The sequence below is a fragment of the Papio anubis genome, chromosome 6 (assembly GCF_008728515.1).
Source record: "Papio anubis isolate 15944 chromosome 6, Panubis1.0, whole genome shotgun sequence".
In the NCBI taxonomy this organism is placed as follows: Eukaryota; Metazoa; Chordata; class Mammalia; order Primates; family Cercopithecidae; genus Papio; species Papio anubis.
The window spans coordinates 26,396,322-26,415,046 of record NC_044981.1 but is presented as its reverse complement, the minus strand read 5'-3'; the positions used below and the strand labels follow the sequence as shown (position 1 = coordinate 26,415,046).

General features: G+C 43.5%; 1 protein-coding gene and 1 pseudogene across 9 annotated transcripts; both read right to left on the bottom strand.

Moving 5' to 3' along the window:
* Window positions 1-50: 50 nt before the first annotated feature.
* On the bottom strand, window positions 51-16,879 carry LOC101001046 (butyrophilin subfamily 3 member A2). 9 transcript variants are annotated; one of them, XR_004184530.1, is made up of 12 exons: window positions 16,692-16,878; window positions 13,964-14,024; window positions 13,735-13,836; window positions 13,092-13,439; window positions 11,705-11,986; window positions 9,131-9,331; window positions 8,925-8,945; window positions 8,806-8,832; window positions 7,878-7,924; window positions 7,454-7,480; window positions 871-891; window positions 51-81 (listed from the first exon to the last, which is right to left on the bottom strand). XR_004184530.1 is itself a non-coding variant. In XM_031667641.1 (11 exons), the coding sequence occupies exons 3-9, from the start codon at window positions 13,829-13,831 to the stop codon at window positions 7,884-7,886; spliced, it is 1,017 nt and encodes a 338-aa protein (XP_031523501.1). In that variant the 5' UTR covers window positions 13,832-13,836; window positions 13,964-14,024; window positions 16,692-16,878; the 3' UTR covers window positions 1,004-1,020; window positions 7,454-7,480; window positions 7,878-7,883. The 9 variants fall into 9 exon arrangements, 7 of the variants coding, with proteins under 7 accessions (XP_021792333.1, XP_031523501.1, XP_031523500.1 ...); XR_004184531.1 differs by lacking the exon at window positions 8,925-8,945 and having other exon boundaries at window positions 16,692-16,879; XM_031667641.1 differs by lacking the exons at window positions 51-81; window positions 871-891 and adding an exon at window positions 1,004-1,020.
* On the bottom strand, window positions 3,778-7,479 carry LOC110742961 (annotated as a pseudogene).
* Window positions 16,880-18,725: the final 1,846 nt, after the last annotated feature.

The window sequence follows — 18,725 nt, the reverse complement described above, 5'->3', positions numbered from 1 at the left end:
CTCTATTCTCCATGGTGAAATATCTGGTTGTGACATTTTGCTGTTTTTTCCCAAGTTGACAGTGGCAATTTTGAAATTCACCTAAAGAGGAAAGGTCCATGTGTCATGGTATCTGGTAAAACTTGGATTCTGTGGTGCTTATGGGCAGAGGGGCTGTATCATACGATGGGAAGTGCTCATTGGGAGTGGGCAGTTGGGTTCTGTGCTCTCCCAGTCACCCAGACACCTCCCCTGGCAGGCTATACACAAAGTATCAGTGCTCTCTTAGAAGCAGAAAGGCATTTCTGGCCACCTATTTGTATACCATTCTGTCAGGCTTATTGGGAACCTTTATAGCCTCTTCCCCACATGGGCCTTCAACTATACACAGTCTACACTATCCCTAGTATATAAATTGCTAAGACAGCATTGTCTTCTTTCAAATTGATCCAGAATCAAAGAGCAAAAACCAGTGAAGCATAACTCTTGGGGAGGCCACTATCTATGGGAAACCTCTTGTCATCATGCATTAAATTATTCCAAAAGAGAAAGGATCCTGGGATGTAAACCATAGGGTTGATTTAGAGCTGCTGGGATTCCCTGACAGAAGAACCATGATGCATCACTGCTGGGACACTGTTGATGAACAGACCCCAGTTCCCTGCTGTCCCCACCTCGCCCTGAGTCCCTTGCTCATCTTGTCTAATGAGTCCCGTTAGCTAGCTGGTGGGGAGAAAGGTGAGATCTGAGGGAACATCAGGAGCACTCATCAGCATGTAAGAATGTTCTTCACCATCCTCAAGGGACAGACAGAGGTGAATGTCATGAGATGTTGCTAACTGAGCAGAACTCAAATTGTATATGGAGTAGTTCAGGAAAGGCTAAACTTACGCAATTCTTCTTGAAGTTGCTCTGAAAAACAAACAGAAACAAAACCATATCTTCAATAGAAGAACTAAAAGAAGTTGGGTTTATAGTAAACAATGCAGGAACCATCCTTTCTATGAACAGCAACATCTCCCTTCCCTCATGCCTAGGGCACTGTCAGAAATCAGAAATGACATGTGATCAGGTGGCTGGGTAGTACCGGTACATTGTTACGCTTGCTTTTGCTCAACCATTTAGTACTTTATGTAGCCAGGTGAATGAATGCAATGGTGGCAGAATGAAAGAACAAAAGCTCTGAGAGATTCCTTCCAAAGACATGAGAGTTCCAAGTCCTTGCTGCTGCTGCCGTGTATTTCCTCTCTCTTCCATACACTGGTACCTGGGAGAGCTGTGTCTTTTCTATAATGGTGAACTGTCCTCCTACTCTTACTTTTTTTTTTTTTTTTTAAATTACAGACAGGGTCTCACTTTATTGCCCAGGTTGGTGTCGACCTCCTGGGCTCAAGCGATCTGCCTGCCTCAGCCTCCCACAGTACTAGGATTGAAGGCATGAGCCACTGTACTCGGCCTCCTTTACCTTGTATTTGAAGTTCTTTCTTTTTCCACACGTTCTTTCTCCAGTTCCTTTAGTGCAGTTTCTTTCCTTTCCTCTTCAAACTCCTTTTGCCCTGAGAGAATCTTTTTTCCCTTTTGCAGTTTGTTGATCCAATAGATGCATACAGCAATGGATATCATCAGAATAACCACGATAACAGGCAGGATCACCACACAGGGAGACCCGCTGGGCATAACGGATTCTCAAAAGGCAGCCAGAAATACCCACTTATTTTGAAACAGAACATCCAGGTGAGAGCGCCCCTAGCAGCACATCTCTAGAGCTCCTTAGCCACCTGCTCTGTTAGTTTCTCCCTCAGAAAACTTGGATGGACAAAGTGATGCTGGCTCAGCCCTGGCTGACACCTCAGTGGCTCCCAGGGCCAAGGCCCAGAGGTAGCAAAGCAGAAACATCTGGAGTCACTGTGGGAAGAACCAGGGTGCATAAAGCTAACCTGCCATGCTGAATCAACACAGCCACCACCCTGCCTCAAGCCACCATCACTCACACCTTGAATACTCCAGTGCCCTCCTTCTTGTTCTGCCCTTACCATCAGTAGTCCATTCTCAGCAGACCAACCCAAGTGAGATCATGTTAATTTTTAGCTCAAAACCTTCCAATACTTTCCATGTCACTCGCTGTAAAAACCACAGGATGTTTGTGACTTGCAATGCCATATAGAATGTGTTTTCTTTGCCTCTGTGAATTCATCTCCTCTCACTTCCTGCACTCACTCCATTTCAGCCACAGCAGCATCACCTCCTGAGGGTCCTGGAAACTGCCAGAGATGTTCCTTCCCTAGGTCCTTTGCATATGCTTTGCCTGTTGCTGGGTTGCTCCATCCTCAAGCATCTGATGGTTCCTTGCCATCAGATGGGATGACTCCATTTCCATCTTTACAATGAAGTCTTCCCTGACCATTCTGTTAATAATTGCAATGTCTCATACCCTGACCTCTCTTTGTTCCCTCCTTGCTTAATGTTTCCTATAGATATTCATCACCGTCTGATAGAATATATGGTTAATTATTTAATCACTTTTTGAAGGAAGAGATCTTGATATATTTTGCTCAATGGTTTACCCCGGGTTTCTAGAACACTGTCTTGAACATACAATATGCTTCTTGAGCATTTGTTGAATGAATTATTAGTGTGTATCAATAAGGATTTTCCCCAGCTCTGTCCCTTGGAAAATCCCCTGGGCAGGAAGGGGTTCCTCCACATTGTGAGGGGCCTTGGGTACCACCCTCCACATATGCACTCCAGCCAGATGCCCCCACCCTCATTGCCCCTCATTTCAGCGGGGGGATCAGAGCCCAGTCCAGGAGAGAGATATCAGGGCTCAGCTAAAAAGCAGTGATGTCTCAGTGCCTATTGCATCTCTTCTGTGAAGAAAGAAAGTAAAGGAAAAAAAGGAGGTAGGAAGCAAGAGATTGAAAAGAGGAAAAAAAGGATGAGGGTAAGGAAGAAAGAACCTTGATGTTAGAGAACACCAGGAGACCAACGGGCCACGTAAACTGTGAGCTCTCTAAGAGAAAAGGATCCCACTGCACCCTTTTCTTTGTGGTCTACCTACAGGCCCCATCCCAGCACCAAGCATTTATCTGTCTGCTATAAATGCTTGTTCAATTTATCCTGCCAGACTTATTTTCTCACTTCAAGGTGGGTGTTTCAACTCCAACTTCAAACAGGAAGGTTTTGGATTTCACTTTCTGCCTCTGGAACTTCTTAGTAGACCTCAGCTTCCAGAAACTCTAGAATGATAATGAGGAGGACAGAAATCTGCCAGGCAGGCAGAATGCTAAGAAATCTTTTGACCTAAAGACACTGACCCTTCTGTCTAGTTTAGGGCTTCACGTAACCATGGCTCTCTACCACCCATAGGAGGTGATGGTTTTTAGGAGACTTGACATGGTAGCCTGCAAAGCCAACTCTAATCCTAATTCACACTATTTACCTCTCAGAGGCTCCATCTGTTAGGCAATGGCTCTTTTGTTTTTCTTTTTAATTTTATTTATATATTTTTTTAGAGACAGGGTTTTAGCTCTGTTGTCCAGGCTGGAGTGCAGTGATTTTAGCCTGGTGAAACTCCTGTTGGACTTCTGACCTACAAAACTGTGAGATAAATTTGTCTTGCTTTAAGTCAATGAATTTGTGGTAATTCAGATGGCTGCAGTAGAAAAATGGATACAATAAGGGTGTTGGGCAAAAGTTGCAATAAGGTAAACTGAATCTGTGGTGAGTACAATGGGTATGTAGACTACTCTGCTGTGCTGAGTAGACTTATTAGAGTCCAGAAAAAGCCAAGTTGAAGAGTAAGCATTATTAACAAATTTATTGAACAACCAAGACTTGACAAGCACATGCCAAGAAGAGGGGATACAATGGTGAGCAACAATAGTGATGATAATGAGGAGTAGTTTTCCCAAGCAGGCATCAGTTGAAAGGAATATGGGTTTAACATCCACTAATGAACAGGGGTGGATAGACCCCTTTCCAGCAGACTGAATCCATAGAGGGATTAAAAATATCCCTGTAATTCTTCCAGCTTCCTTCATCCAAATTTCTTATATCACAGAGTATTTGTTCTATCTGGAAACCTTGACTATAGGAAGGCTGGCTCTGGCTCCACGATCACTTATCACATTTGTTGGGGGTACATATCTGTCTCATGCCCCTACCTCTCTTTTCCTTCCTTGCTTAATGTTTCCTACAGATATTCATCACCATCTGATAGAATATATGGTTAATTATGTAACCACTTTTTGAGAGAAGAGATCTTAATATAGTTTGCTCAATGATTTACCCTTGGTTTCTAGAACAGTGTCTTGAACATACAATATGATTCTCGAGCATTTGTTGAATGAATTATGGGTGTGTATCAATAAGGATTTTCCCCAGCTCTGTCCCTTGGAAAATTCCCTAGGCAGGAAGGAGTCCCTCCTGCCAGGGGGGCAGAAGCCTAAGAAACCTTTTGACCTAAAGATATTGACCCTTCTTTCTAGTTTAGGTCTTCCATAACCACCACTCTCTACCACCCATAGGAGGTGATGGTTTTTAGGAGACTAGCCTTCAAAGTCAACTCAAATCCTAATTCACACTGTTTACCTCCCAGAGGCTCTGTTACCTACCAGGGCTTCATTATACATTGAGTGTGGCCTTTAGTTTCTTTCCCAGTTACATGTCATGTGGCCTTTAGTCTCTTTCCCAGTTACACGTCATGTGGGTACTGTGAGGTTATTCTCTCAACCAAGACACTCTGCAGAGCTAATCCAAGGAGTGCTGGGTCTATTGCTCTGACAATCAGCTGCAAAGGAGTCAAAAGGAGTGCCAACTCCACAACCACCTACAATGATCCTTACCCTGGAGCCGTCCTGGGAAAAGAACCTCAGGGCTACAGGTGGGTTTTTCCCATGGGGGAAGAATCAGGGTGGAAAAGAATGGGCAAATGGCCAGAGACTGAAGCTGACCATCTCCCAACAGCACAAATTACCGTAGGAGTTATGTAAGCTACTTAATGTTGCCCTGCCTCAGCTTCCATACTTGCAAAATGAGACTACCCGACAGGGTGTTGTGAGGATTAAAGGAGTGACATCCACCAAAGCTCGTAACACAGCACTCAGAACATTTTAAATTCTCCATTAATGTTAGTTATTGCTGTTTAGATCCCAGCTCTGTTGTTTACTAGTCATGCCAAATTTGGAAAGTTAATTCACTTTTCTGTACCCCAGTTTCCGTATCTGCATAAAGGGGACAATAAAGTGGTATGAAACTCTAAGATTTGGTATACAGAATAAAATAGAATGAATATCAGTAGCGTTCTTCAGTGTGTGCCTGTAGCTTTATGGTTGTGATTGGTTGCTGTGGAGAAGGAGACCCTCAGATTCAGGCTGGGCAGAGAGAAGTAGAGACATTATTTCAGCCTGAGGCTTCCCACTTTCATTAGCTAAGCTTGGGCCACTGGTGTCTCCAGGGAATGATCAGGCACTAGGTCAGGAATAAGGGAACTCTCTACTTCTTTTGGTGCTGGGCAAAGGTTAGGGCAGTGGGTTCCTAGGTCAAAATCCTGAAAATGGTATACAGAGGCCCAGAAAAGGAGATATCCAGGAAATTGTGAATATGCGACCCATCCGTAGCATTGCAGAATGATATATCTCCAGTCTCATAGACCAGGAAGATTCCCGATTTCCTAGGGGCTCAGAAGTGTCAGGTTGGTTCTGAGCTTAGTGAGAATCTGATACTTATTCCCATCAGTCAGTCCCATAGTCCAGAATCCGTTCTCAGGTGTCATTTTGACCCAACCTTTTCTCTGCACAATCTTACTACACACCCCTATATGCCACTCTTTCCTGTCCCCTACCTCCACCTCCCAGTAATGTCTCCCTGACATGAAGCTCTCACAGCCGAGAACACAATAATGCCAATCAAATCTCTCAGGGTTGTCTGGCAGATCCTGGGGCTCCTTGGCACGCTGCACACTCCTCTGGTCCTCAGAAACAAGGAGGATGGGGTTTGCTGTTTTGGGATCCAGAATCACATCCGCTGTAGAGAATTTGAGGAAGTGTCCATGGGGTCGAGCATTTTTCCTGGATTTCAGAGCCTCAGCATACAAGACCTGGGCTGTGCTGAGGAGACCTGAGTCCAGAGCCCGGCGTCCCTAGCCTGCCCTAAATGTGACTCTCTCATTGATGCCAGGAGAGAAAGCCCCAGGGATCTTGTGTCCAGAGGGGAAGAGGAGGGTGAAATGAGAGTTGCCTCAGCATCTGCCTAACCCAACACCCTGATGCTGCCTCAGGAAGCAGCAAGCATCCTCTTTCTACCTTTTTCTTGTTTTCCTCCCCACACTGACTCTGCCCACTAATGCTTTATGATCAGAGGTTAATTTTCAACCTTCACTCGACCACTCATGAGCTAAATGAGTTCCCCTTTTCTGCAGTTTATTTTTCCATACATCCAATTTGTTTAACAAAGGGGAGCCTCATCTGAAGCATTTCCTCACCTGAAAAATCAGATTAAAACATGAATCTCTAGCATTGTATAAGGCTATGATGTTATGTACTCAGCCTACAGCAGGGCATGAAGGAAGCTTCTGATCTTCTAATAGCTGCAAGGCCGTCTCTGTGCTGGGCTCTATGTGAGGCCTTATATGCCCCAGGTTCACTCTCTACCCTTCAGCTTTCTTCACCTTCTTCTGGGCCCCAGGAATCTGTCCTTTAAGAACAATGCCACTGGGCTCCCTTGTCCTCTGGTTTGCTGTTGGGTTTGGCCAGTGGGAAGCCCTGATAGAAGATTGGAAGGAGAAAGAAAGGAAAGACACACCTTTTAATTTCCTGCCTCCTCCCTGCCAGCAGCAGCTGGTGCTGCTCTAACAAGGCCTGTCGACTCTCTCAAGAAACCCTGTCTTTGAGCTACTTTTCTCTGGGTTCCAGTAACTGCCTCCCCTCCCTAGCCCTTGCAGGCTAGGGGTGGAGACAGCTCCCCACTGTTAGGAATCATGGGGGCACTGCACTTTTCCTTGTTGCTTTCTCTTAACCCTCCTTTCTGGAAACCTTGTTCAACCACCCAGTTTGAACTTGCCATCTATTTCTTGCTAGGTTCCTGCCAAGCAAGTTCATTATTCCCTCAGTCTTCACCTCAGCCCCCATGAAACACAGATTGCAATCATCATCTAAAAATGTGGAGGCCAAAGCTTGGAAGCATTAAATCCTTTGAGGAGACACAGGCAGTAGGTGGCATGGGAAGCCTAAGAAGGACAAAGTTCTTTGGGCAGGCATCGCCTCCTCTGTTTGGCATTTCCATCCTCACTCTCCATGCAGTATCACTCAGTGTGTGTCTCCTTCCCCTCAGCTCCACCCTTTATGTGTCTTCCTACCCACAAAGGATGTCAAGGGAGCTTTTCTTCCCCAAATCACAATAGTTGGAGAAGAAAAAAGGAAAAAGGAATATAGTCCTTCAGGTTGTTGGTGCAGGGAACATACAGTGATTTACTCACCAGGCTTGAAGAAGGCCATTTTCCGTTCTGAAAGGAAGGAGATACAGATAAGAAAAAGGTCAGTATTCTTGTACTTTTCCCCACTGCATTCTCTCCTCACTACATGTTTTCTCTCTTTTTCTTCAGAGTATCTTCCAGGGTCCAGCTTCCCTCCTCTACAGCTCTGATGGATCGGGGTGGCACCTTCTCAAAAATGTCAGGCTAGGCTCCCTGTGTCATGGGATGTGCAGGATGCATGGCCAGGCTTTGCAAGCGAGTGTGCTGGATCAGGAGTTTCCCAGAGGCTCCAGAAAAGCAGAGGTGAACCCCCACCACACAGAAATTGAGTATTTGGATTAGATCTAATTAATCCAGCTGAGAACTTCCACGGGTCACAGCAGAGAAAAGGTTGAAATATTCAGGGCACGTGACCCAGCAAACTTACAGAGCATCAGGCTGACTTATCAGTTTCAGACGAAGACTCCTTTCCACCTACAATGAAAGAAAGGTAGAGGTGTCACCTGAACTCTGTCTTTTCTGTGTTGGCCCTGTCCTCTTCTTTTTGCGTCCATCTAGTCTTTTTTTTTTTTGACCATCCCACCCTTCTGCATGGTCTCCATCTGCAGGTACAATTCTTTCTTCACTTCTTTTTCTTAATATCAAGTCTGGGAACATCGACTGAATGCTAGTGGCAGGGCAGGCACTGTGAGAGTTCCTTCCCAATGGGGTCCAGTTCATCTGTTTTGAATCTGTACCTGGGCATAAGTGTCACCATGTCTATATGCAAATGTCTAGGAGTACAAGATCCATCCTTCTCAATCTGTATGATTTCTTACCTTGCTCTAAAAAGAATTTGGGAAATTTAAAGAGCAATTTCAGGGACTAGTTTTTGAAAGCAATTATGATCAATCTGTACCAATTGAGCCACTGTGGCTACTCCTCTCTATTAGACACACTTTTCTCCCGCTCTCTCTTCTGATTTTCTTATTTCTTAAATCTTTCATTCTTGTTTTCCTTTCAACAGCCTCTGGATTGTGGAAAACAAGTAAGTTTCCTGCCATAGAAAATGCACCTCATTCTTCTCTTTCCTCTTCCTTTTGAAGTGTAACCCTGGATATTCTTCAGTGCTTCTTAGAGCTTAAGGGTCTGTAGTCCCTAGTACAAAGAGATTGAAGACCTCTTTTTTTTTTTTTTTTTTCTAGAGAGAAAAACCACTGGGTGGTTTCTCCAAAGAGCCACACTTGTTTTCTTTTTCTGGGTAAAGGGATCCAAGATCGCTTTTCAACCCTGGGATATGACTTATGGGCTGGAAAATAACAAAGCAGAGAGAGAGTAATAGATTTGAATTCAGAGAAAATGTCAGAGCCACTCACGAGTCAAGTACTGGATTTTTCTCCTCTCTGCAATGGAATGAACAGGGAAGAGTCATCAAGGTGCTCAAAGCCGGGATAGGAAGACATGCCTGGGTCTCTGGGGGAATGGGAAAACTTACTGAGTTCCTCCTGGAGGCTCTCTGGAAAATAACCAAAAACAAAAAACAAAACCAAAACAAAAAAAAGATGAACTGTTATGGGTGAGGTGGGTATTTCGGGAAATAAACCTTAAACATGATGCGGTGCCAGGGTGGGGGAAAGAGGTGAGGTTTTCAGGCTGGGGCACGCAAGCCTGGGGCTTAGATTCTCTGCTCTTGTTGGATACCTCTTAGGCTTATTTCCTGCTTTGTTGCAGCATATCCCCGTTCTTTCATCTCTTGCTCACTTTCTATCTCACTGGATAAAGCAGTTATTTCCTTATGTTGTCTCCACAAGAAGTAACTGGCTCCACCGAGAAGCAGCAGCAAGATAGGCAGGGTCCCTGCCAGGGCTGCGATCCAGGGCTGGGCACTCCTGAAGAAGGGGTCTGCGAATGGGGAGAGCTGTGGGTCATGGGCGCTGGTGCACTCAGCCTCCCCAGCCTCAGTGCCCCAAGCTTTAGCTGCTCAGCCCAGGTTGGGCGCAGGGAAGCTATCTCATGAGGTTAAATAAGGATTCTCTCCCTAAAGTCTCAGAGGACTATAGATAAGACTTTGGTAAATCCTCACTACAAGCTTCTACTATTACTTATCTTGAGATGTCTGCCTCTCGCATGGAAAGTAACTTGAGCAGAGTCATACACATTTTTTTCTAAATATTTTTTCAATAGGTAACACATTTACATGGTTCAAAACTACATATACATAAAGGCATGCAACTCTCTCATCCACCCAGTCCTCCTTCCCTCCATGTATTAACTTCTCCTTATCCACTTAATATGATGCTTAGGAACATAACCTGTGGAGTCAGAGGGCATGGGTTTAAATGCTGGCTCCCCCGTGTGACTAGCAGTGTGATGTTGGACTACTACATAACCTCTCTGTTTGTAGTGGCCTAATCTATAAAATGAGGGTAATGATAATACCTATCTCCTGAGGTTAGAATAATTAAATTAATACTTATAAAGTGTCTAATGTACAGTGAGCGTTACAAAATTGCTTGTTGAAGTTTAAAAATATAAACTAAATAACCCAATCGAGAGCTAAAAAAAAGTAAATTAAAGTATATTCTTATTTTTCCTCTTGTTTAAACTAAAAATAGCATTCTATACACGTCCCTCTGCATCTTGCTTTTTCTGTGAAAAATGTACCTTGGAGATCTTTCCATATTGTTATGAGAGAATTGCTTCTTTTTCCTTTTACTAACTGGGCAGTATTCCCTTGTATGGAAGTTCCCTGGCAGTGAACATCTGCACAGTTTCTAACCTTGTGCAATCGTAATCAGTACTATAAGAAATCTTTTACAGGCCGGTTGCAGTGACTCATGCCCGTAATCCCAGCACTTTGGGAGGCTGAGGCGGGTGGATCGCTTGAGGTCAGGAGTTCGAGACCAGCCTGGCCAACATGGTAAAACCCCATCTCTACTAAAAATACAAAAATTGGCTGGATGTGGTGGCACACGCTTGTAATCTCAGCTACTCGGTAGGCTGAGGCAGGAGGATCACTTGAACCCAGGAGGCGGAATCTGCAGTGAGCCGAGATTGTAACACTGCACTCCAGCCTGGGTAACAGAGTGAGACTCCGTCTAAAAAAAAAAAAACACACACACAACAAAAAACAGAAACCTTTTGCATAGATCATCTCATACAAATGCAAGCTTATCTATCAGATAAATTCCTAGAAGTGGAAGTTTGGATCGATAAGTATGTAGTTTGGATAGATATTGCTATAGAGCCCTCAATAGAGGTTGACCTAATGCACACCAAAAATACAGCAAGTTACACGAAAAAATGACTGAGAGTCACTGCCTTCCTACATTCCTATGAGAACCATGTATTATAAGCCAAAGCAGTTTCGTTTTGATTTTTGTAAATATCGTAAGTGAAAAATGATTTCAAATGTTTCCCTAACGAATGAGAATGAGCTCTCTTTTGTGGGTTATTTCCTTTTCTATGAATTGATAATTCATGAACTTTGTTAAAAATTTTTTTACTAGATTTTTATTTTATTTTATTTTATTTATTTTTTGAGACAGGGTCTCACTCTGTCATCCAGGCTGGAGTGCGGTGGTCTGCTCTCAGCTCACTGCAACATCTGCCTCCTGGGTTCAAGTGATTCTCATGCCTCAGCCTCCTGAGTAGCTGGGATTAGAGGTGCACACCACCACACCTGGCTAATTTTTTGAATTTTTAGAAGAGATGGAGTTTCACCACGGCCAGGCAGGTCTCAAACTCCTGGCCTCAATGATCTGCCTGCCTCAGCCTCCCAAAGTGCTGGGATTACAGGCATGAGCCACCATGCCTGGCCAAAACTTTTTACTAGGTTTTTAGAATCTCCTTCTTATTCAAGGAGATCAGCTGTTTCACTATGATAAGAGTTTGTGTGTGTGTGTGTGTGTATATATATATGTATGTATGCGTGTGTGTGTGTGTGTGTGTGTATATATATATATATATATATATATATATATATATACACACACACCATTTTGTCATTTGACGTTATATAAGGAGCTTATCTGAATGTTTTTCCCCCAATTCCCATTGCCTGTCATACTTTCTGGCAGATAGGAAATGTTCAGAAAATGTTTGTGTTGTGAACACCTTTATGGAGGAAAGAAGCTCCCCTGGAACAAGGCGGCGCCTCCAGATCTGTGCTTTGGGCCTTATATTCAGTGCAGAGACCCAGGTCGTCCTAACACATCCCCCTTCATTCAACTGCCACAGCTCAGCTCAGAAACCTGATGCCAAGCACGTACTGACCTGCGATAGAAATGCTGGCTGTCTTTTCCAGGCCAAGGACAGAATTTCTGATGATGCAGGACACACTCTCCCCAGAGCCGCCTCTCATGATCACAGATGCTGCTACTGCATATAGGCCCACTCCATCTGCAACCAGAGGTGCTTCCACAGCTGGGATGTTCTGTCCCTTGGCATTGCTCCACTGTATTTTGGGTTGGGGATACCAGCCAGTGGACCTGCACTCCAGATGGATCCCTCCATCCTCATAACCCTTCACTTCAACATGAAGATTAGAACCCAGTGCTGTGGAAGGATAATTTGGCCTAGATTCTTGATAGCTCTTGCATTAAAGAGGGTCTTAATGGGAATCAATGGCAGTCTCAGATTTGATAATTCAAGAGAGATTTCATTCAGGAGCTGTTTACAAAAGTGTGGTCATGATGAGGGGAAAACTAAATTTGCTAGTGCAGTATCCCAGGGTCAGTAATGTGTGGCTATTCCCACCCACACCAATTACCAGAGGGAGGAGGAGAGGAAGCTGTTTTGAATACGTAAAAGAAGAGATTCATGCATTGAGGACTTCCTTTAGAGGAGCTATTACAATTTCAGCAAGGCAATGCAGCCAGCCTGAAGGTACCTTGCAGCAAGGAAGCCAGGGAATAAGCACCCAGACTTCTTCCTCTTCTCTTCCTACGATTGTCTGCTGCAGATTCCCTTAAACCAAACCCAACCAGAAGCCACAGGGCAAGGGACTGCACTGAGAAAGAGAAAAGCTGTTCCAACATAGGGAAACTGACACCGGGTCTCCGTGTCATCCTGTTGAACATAAGCAATTTCACAGAACACAGACAATGCATCTTGTGACTATGATGGATCATGGGAAAAACAAGACCACCCCACATCGTGTGTGAGCATAGAGAAAAACATGAACACTGTGCAAACCACAGCAATGACCAAACATCCCCCATCAACAATTAGGGATTGCAGCCCTTCATCAATTACAGCTTTAGTCTCACCCTGGTCTCCTTCTTCCTACATAAGATTGATTAAGGTTGGAGACACAACAGAAGCCGTCTGTTACACAACTAAACCAAAATGATGGTGTACCAGTCACTGAAGAGATGGTTTCTAATGTTTCCTATCCCTTGTCCTTCACTTTTCTTATATTTCTGGTCGCCAGAGGAAAGGAGTTCTTTACTTGAGCATGTAGGGTACAGCAAGAATTCTTCCTAAAGGAAAACCTGTGTCTTTCTCAAGGGTCGCAGAAAAGCTAAGCTGGAAGGCAGTGCAGGCAATCGCTAGTGATCAGCCAGGAGTGTCTGCAGTGCTTTTGAAAGAGGAACTGGAACTCTGCATCTGCTCTAGATCCTACGGAGAAATGTTCTCAGAACCAAACCTGGAGGCTCACCTGCAACCTTCAGCTCCACCAGGGCTTTTTCATAGAAGTCACCATCTTGGAAATAACACAAGTACTTTCCACTGTCAGAGGCTGTGACGTTGTGTATTCGGAGAGCAGCCTTCCCTGCAGCGATGTCATCCCGTAGAATCGAAGTTCTCCCTCGATATGGTGCACTCTGCCTGTCTTCCACTTCCTTTCCATCTGCATACACATTCACCACCTGCCTTAGGCTGGAACTCACCCACCTCAGCTCCATGGTCTCTGCACTCATGGTTGGGAACAGGTGACAGGGCAGATCAGCGTCTTCACCCACCATGGCCAGGATGGGCCCAGAGGGTCCAAGCACAGAAAACTGAGCTGTCGGCACAAGGGGGAGGCTCCATCAGAGGGTTTTGGATTTGGGGTCATGAGAGGAAGGGTGCTTCTCAGACAGGGAAGGCTAGATGCAGAGAACCTAGAGGGGAAACCATTCCTAACAGAAGCACCATTTGTCTCTTAGTGACACATGATCCTTCAGGTTGGGATGGATTCAGGTATAGGAAGGAGTTAAAGGTTCTAAGAGGGCATTTAGGTAATTGTCTGCTTAATTATATAACTGAGGCAATCATCTACTTCATAAACATAAATGTGGAATCATGGAATCGTTCCCTACCTGAGCAAGGAGTGAGCAGCTGAAGAGGAGTGAGCACCAAGAAGAGGGAGACATGAAAGTTGAGCAGAAGGAAGGCCAGGGAACTTGCCATTTTCATCTATGCTGCATATCAAGAGACACCAGAAGGTGTGAGACAGACACTGTGGCCTGGAAGAAGCTATAGGATTCTGCGTGGAAACGTCCACTTCCCCAGGGCTAACTCAAGTATGGTAACCGAAGAAGATCTTACCTCTGCCAAAAATGTCTGTCCTTGAATGTCTTTACCTTTGAGTTCCAGTATGGAAAACCATCTGTAAAAGCAATATCTGTTATCTGATCAGGAAATCTCTGACTCTACTGCATTAAAATATTCGGAATCCTATCACTTCCCCACACTTCCCTTGCTAGGTCCAAGCTTCCATCATCCCCCTCTGATTTATGAAGGACCCTCTTCACTGGATTCCCTGGTTCCACCCTTGTTCAACTCTATGGGTGTCCAACACTGTGGACTCCTCAAGGGTCAAACTCTTGGCCATTATCATGGTCAACTCATGGCCTGGTGGCTCCTGGTGGGATCCAGGCAGATTGCCTGGTGGAGGCTCTAAAGTCATTCAGGGGCTGAACCCACCACATTTAATCACAAAGACATTGATTGGGAGAGCTTTGAATAGGACCAGACCTTACTCATCTTTTCTTTCTTCCCTTCATAAAGTTATTCAACAAATATTTACTGAGCACCCACAATGGGCTGGACCACTATGGTAGAGCTAGGGACACAAAGAGGGTAGACAATAGGTAAAGGCTCTAGAAGTCACAAGCTTGATGATCTTGGTCATGGGACAAAACCATTTAAGCTGTAGTTACTCAAAAATATCAAGTATGAGACTTAGAATGTGCACAATTGGCCCAAAAATTCCACTTCCTGATGCCTACTGCAGCAAAGTACTTGCATGGGTGCAGAGAGAAGCCTCTGCGAGAATGACGCTGCAGCACTATTTTTAAAGTATGAAAGTGGTTACCAACTGAACCAGTCACCCACAAGAGACTGGTTAGAGGAATCCCTATGATACAGATGTATGATACATCTGCCTGTCTTCCACATATCATAGGGATATGATACATCCCTATGAGGAAATTCAATGCAGCAGTTAAAAAGAGTGATTTAATGTCACTAGCCTGGACAATGGAGATATACTAAGTGATCAAAAAGTACCTTGTAGAACTATACTAATGATTCAATTGAAAAACAAAAGCAAAGCTATATATTTCTGCAAAACTATATATGTAAATGCCTGAAAAAGCCTAAAAAGAGGAATGCTAAACTGAAGATTGGAGGTTAAGTGAGTGAAAGGACACTTTGGCCTTTTGCTTCCTTTACTGTTAAAATTGTTGGAATGCTTTAAATTTAAAAATTTCATGTATTAGTTAATAATTAATAATTATTATGAGGAATAATAGAGACTGGAACATATTAGTTGCTCAGTAAATACTAACTCCTCAACAGTTTCTCCCAAAACAAAGGAGCATGAGGCCTGTAGCCATAATACCAGCTGCTGTGGGTCTGGGAATAGCCTCTGAGAACAAGATCTGCAGAGGCAGGTGGGGACAGATGCAGAGGGAGCAAGGGAACAGAGGTCTGTGCAGCTGGTCATGCTCCACCCCTGCCTGGATCTTACACTCACTATCAGACTAAACATTATATTTCACCACATCTTCTGCTTCTCAAAACTGCTCTTTATGCTCCTAAAGAAAAGGAGGTATTATTATTATTATTCCCTAAGCTAAAAATTTCTCTGCTGTCCTCAGAGGGAGAACTTTTAATTTTAGGTTATTTATTATTCATTCTTTCTACTATAGACAATTTTGCCAATGAAAAAAATATAAAAGGAATAAAACCTTAAATACTCTGTAGTTATAATCATATACTTTGCTAATGGAAGTGGAAATGTTTCTGGAAGCATTTGGCCGTATATACATGGCAAGGGCTTTTAAAATGTTGCATCTTTTGCCCTCAAAATTCCAATTATAAAAGTTAGCATTGAAGAAAAAAATTTAGAGATTGATGCAAATATTTAAGGTTAAGGCTGTTCAATCTAGTAAAATCTACAGTAACAAAATGCAGAAACTCAAAAATCCAAAATAAAGAAAGAGTTTAAAAAACAATTGGGGTTTTTGTTTGTTTGTTCTTTTTCTTCTTTAGGAGCAGCTTTCTGAGTCAGAGTAGGCTCAGAGAGACTCTCAATTATTATATATTCATACAATGTAGTAGCTTGTATGGGAAAGCATACTTTAGGTTTTGGGGAAATGATGAATGGAAAGAAAACCAAGTACTATCCCTAAAAGATACCAAAAATGGTTTAATATAAGGATCCAGTGTTATTAAAATTATAAAGAATTTCACTTAATTAACATTATGATTCCTAATGGTTACATGGAACATATTTTATGACTGAACCATGCATTGTCTATTCCCTACCTGTTGTATATGAATGTTGGTTCAGATTTTACTATATTATAAATACTTCTGTAATAAACACATTTACATGTAAATCTATAAGGTACTTCTCTTTTTTTTTTCCTTCTTCAGAATCTCTTAGAATAGATGCCTTGAGTTGACCAGAACAGATTTTAAGGGTTTTTTTTTTTTTTTTCCCTTTCTGACCACAGTACGTTAAGAAGATGCAGTTGGAATATTTCTTCATTCATGTTGTCTCCCTTTCCTTCCACTAAATCCCAACCTCTGCAGTTTCTTATTCTTTGCAGTACTTCTCCTGTCTTCCCATGTGCCCATATGTGCATGTGCAGGTGTGTGCATGTACACACACACACACACACACACACACACACACACACAGAGGCACCGCACCCGTTTCTCTGGGCGAGTACTCTCCCTGCATGCCCACTCACCACTCTCAGCGATTCAGCCCCACTCCTCCCAGGCGTTGTAGCCCAGGCTCTAAACCATTTCCCGCACTTACCGCTTGGTGTTCCCATGGGAGAATCAGAGCCCACAGAATAAAGATGGTCAATGAATAGTTCTCCATTCTTTCTATTACGGCTTAGCCTTTCATCCGGAAGAAATGAAAAAGAGAAAGCAAATATTGTCTTCTAACCATCAGAAACAGTAACAGAGTGGCTCTTTGGAACAAATAGTTTTTTGATTGGCTCAGAGGTGATGTTTCTCATCAGTTGCTGGGCAGAAGCCACTAAGGAAGGTTGAAACGAAAACTGAAAGTACATTGAATTGTACATGTTGAAGAAAAACTCCAGCCCTATCTCCCTTAGTGTTTGTGTTTCTGTGTTTATCTATTTGAACCGTTCTTGTGTGTGGATGTATATAAGTATTTCTTTATATTCACCTGTCTTGTGTCTTTTATATCATGATAGAAATATTAGCAGAATGGAGTAGGAAAATAAAAAAATTAAATGTGCAAAGAGAGGAAGATGTACACTAATTAAAATGCTTCTGTGGCAGTTTGCTTGCATGTAGATAGGTACGTAGAAGAGGAGGATCTTTTTTACAGAGCCAAATAAAGGTACGAATGGAAAGAAAATGAGACAAACTGCACCTCTTTAAGAACCTCTGGCATTTAGGCTTAGGATATGTTATCAAATAATATAGTTTTTCTGGTTTCCAGAGGCAGTGCTGCTTGACATTGTTTTACGATTCCCAGGAAATTCTTAATGCAGATCTTTCTGAGCATCTTCATTCACCCTCAGCTCCTGGTTTATGCTATATTGTATTTTCTTGTGTATTTGTTTCTCATGCTGCCAGTGGAGTACATATTCTCTGAAGCTGAACACTCCATAGGCTGTGGTCTCTGTAAGGCTCATTTCCTTTACACCATCTTGTAAGGAGTTTATAGGACAATCTGGTTCTCCCTGTGGCTTAGGACCTCAAAACACACTTTTTTGGGTTGCAAGCCAGAAAGCTCCTAGGGCTATTATGACTGGAGCTGATGGGATTTGATTATATTGCAACAGTTTGAATTTAGGCTGTATGGTGTCTGCTTGAGATGGCTGGTTGCTTCTGCAGCGTGCATGCTGCCTTCTTCTTAGTGATAAGGCCTAATTTTCTTGGGTGCTGCAACCTGCTCTTCCCCCTTGTAGATAGGGGAGGCCAAGGGACTAAGTTGGAGCCAATGGTTTGTAGGTGAAAGTTGTGGGCTTGCACTTCTCCCAGAAATCCTTCAAAGGGAGGCCAAAATAGCTGGGAGTGTGAGGGTACACTCTCCCTACTTCCTTCTTCCTCTTGCCTAGAACATAGACTTTGGACCTGGAGGTACAGTAGCCCACCCTGGGACCAAAGCGTAAAGGAATATCAGCAGTTATGAAGCAAGTAGAGCAAGAATTCTGAGGAGTATCCGTGAGTAGGGAAAGACCAAAAGAGGACCCTGGGGACTGATGAAGCAGATGCCAAATAGGCAGGAAGATTTACTCAGGTCGATGGAGAAAGGACAGTGTGTATACTGGATTTGATGGCTGGAAAGTTATTCTACCTGGCAGGAACAATTTTTATGGCTTGCTGTTAACCAATAAAATATGGTAAAGCTGATGGGATGTCCCTTCCATGATTGCATTATGATGTGTAAGACTGTCTTGCTAGCTGACCCACTCCAGAGGCTCTGTCTTCCTGGCTGGCTTTGAATAGGAAAGTAGTCATCCTGGGAGATGCACACAGCAGGGAGCTAAGAAGGCCTGTAGGAGCTGAGAGCAGCCTCCAGCCCCAACCTGCAGGGAGTTGGGGCCCTCAGTCCCACAACTGTAAATAAATAAATTCTGTCAACAACCTGTGTTTTCTGGAAAAAGGATTTTCCTATAGTCAAGACTCTAGATGAGGCTATCGCCTGGCCAACACCTTGACTTTTGCTTTGTGAAGTTCTGATTAGAGAAGCCCACTAAGCTCTGCCTGGACTTCTGACCCACAGAAACTGAAGTGATGAAACTGTACTATTATTTATTTATTTTTGAGACAGAGTCTTGCTCTATTGCCCAGGCTGGAGTGCAGTGGC

Bases quoted from the DNA above. Each gene is read 5' to 3' on its own strand.
- LOC101001046 (XM_031667641.1), bottom strand. From the start codon at position 13,831: ATGAAAATGGCAAGTTCCCTGGCCTTCCTTCTGCTCAACTTTCATGTC. The intron at 9,332-11,704 runs GTCAGTACGTGC...CCCCATTCGCAG, and splicing joins AGCCAGCATTTCTATCGCAG to ACCCCTTCTTCAGGAGTGCC. The intron at 8,833-8,924 runs GTAAGTTTTCCC...ATTCCATTGCAG, and splicing joins GAGCCTCCAGGAGGAACTCA to AGAGGAGAAAAATCCAGTAC.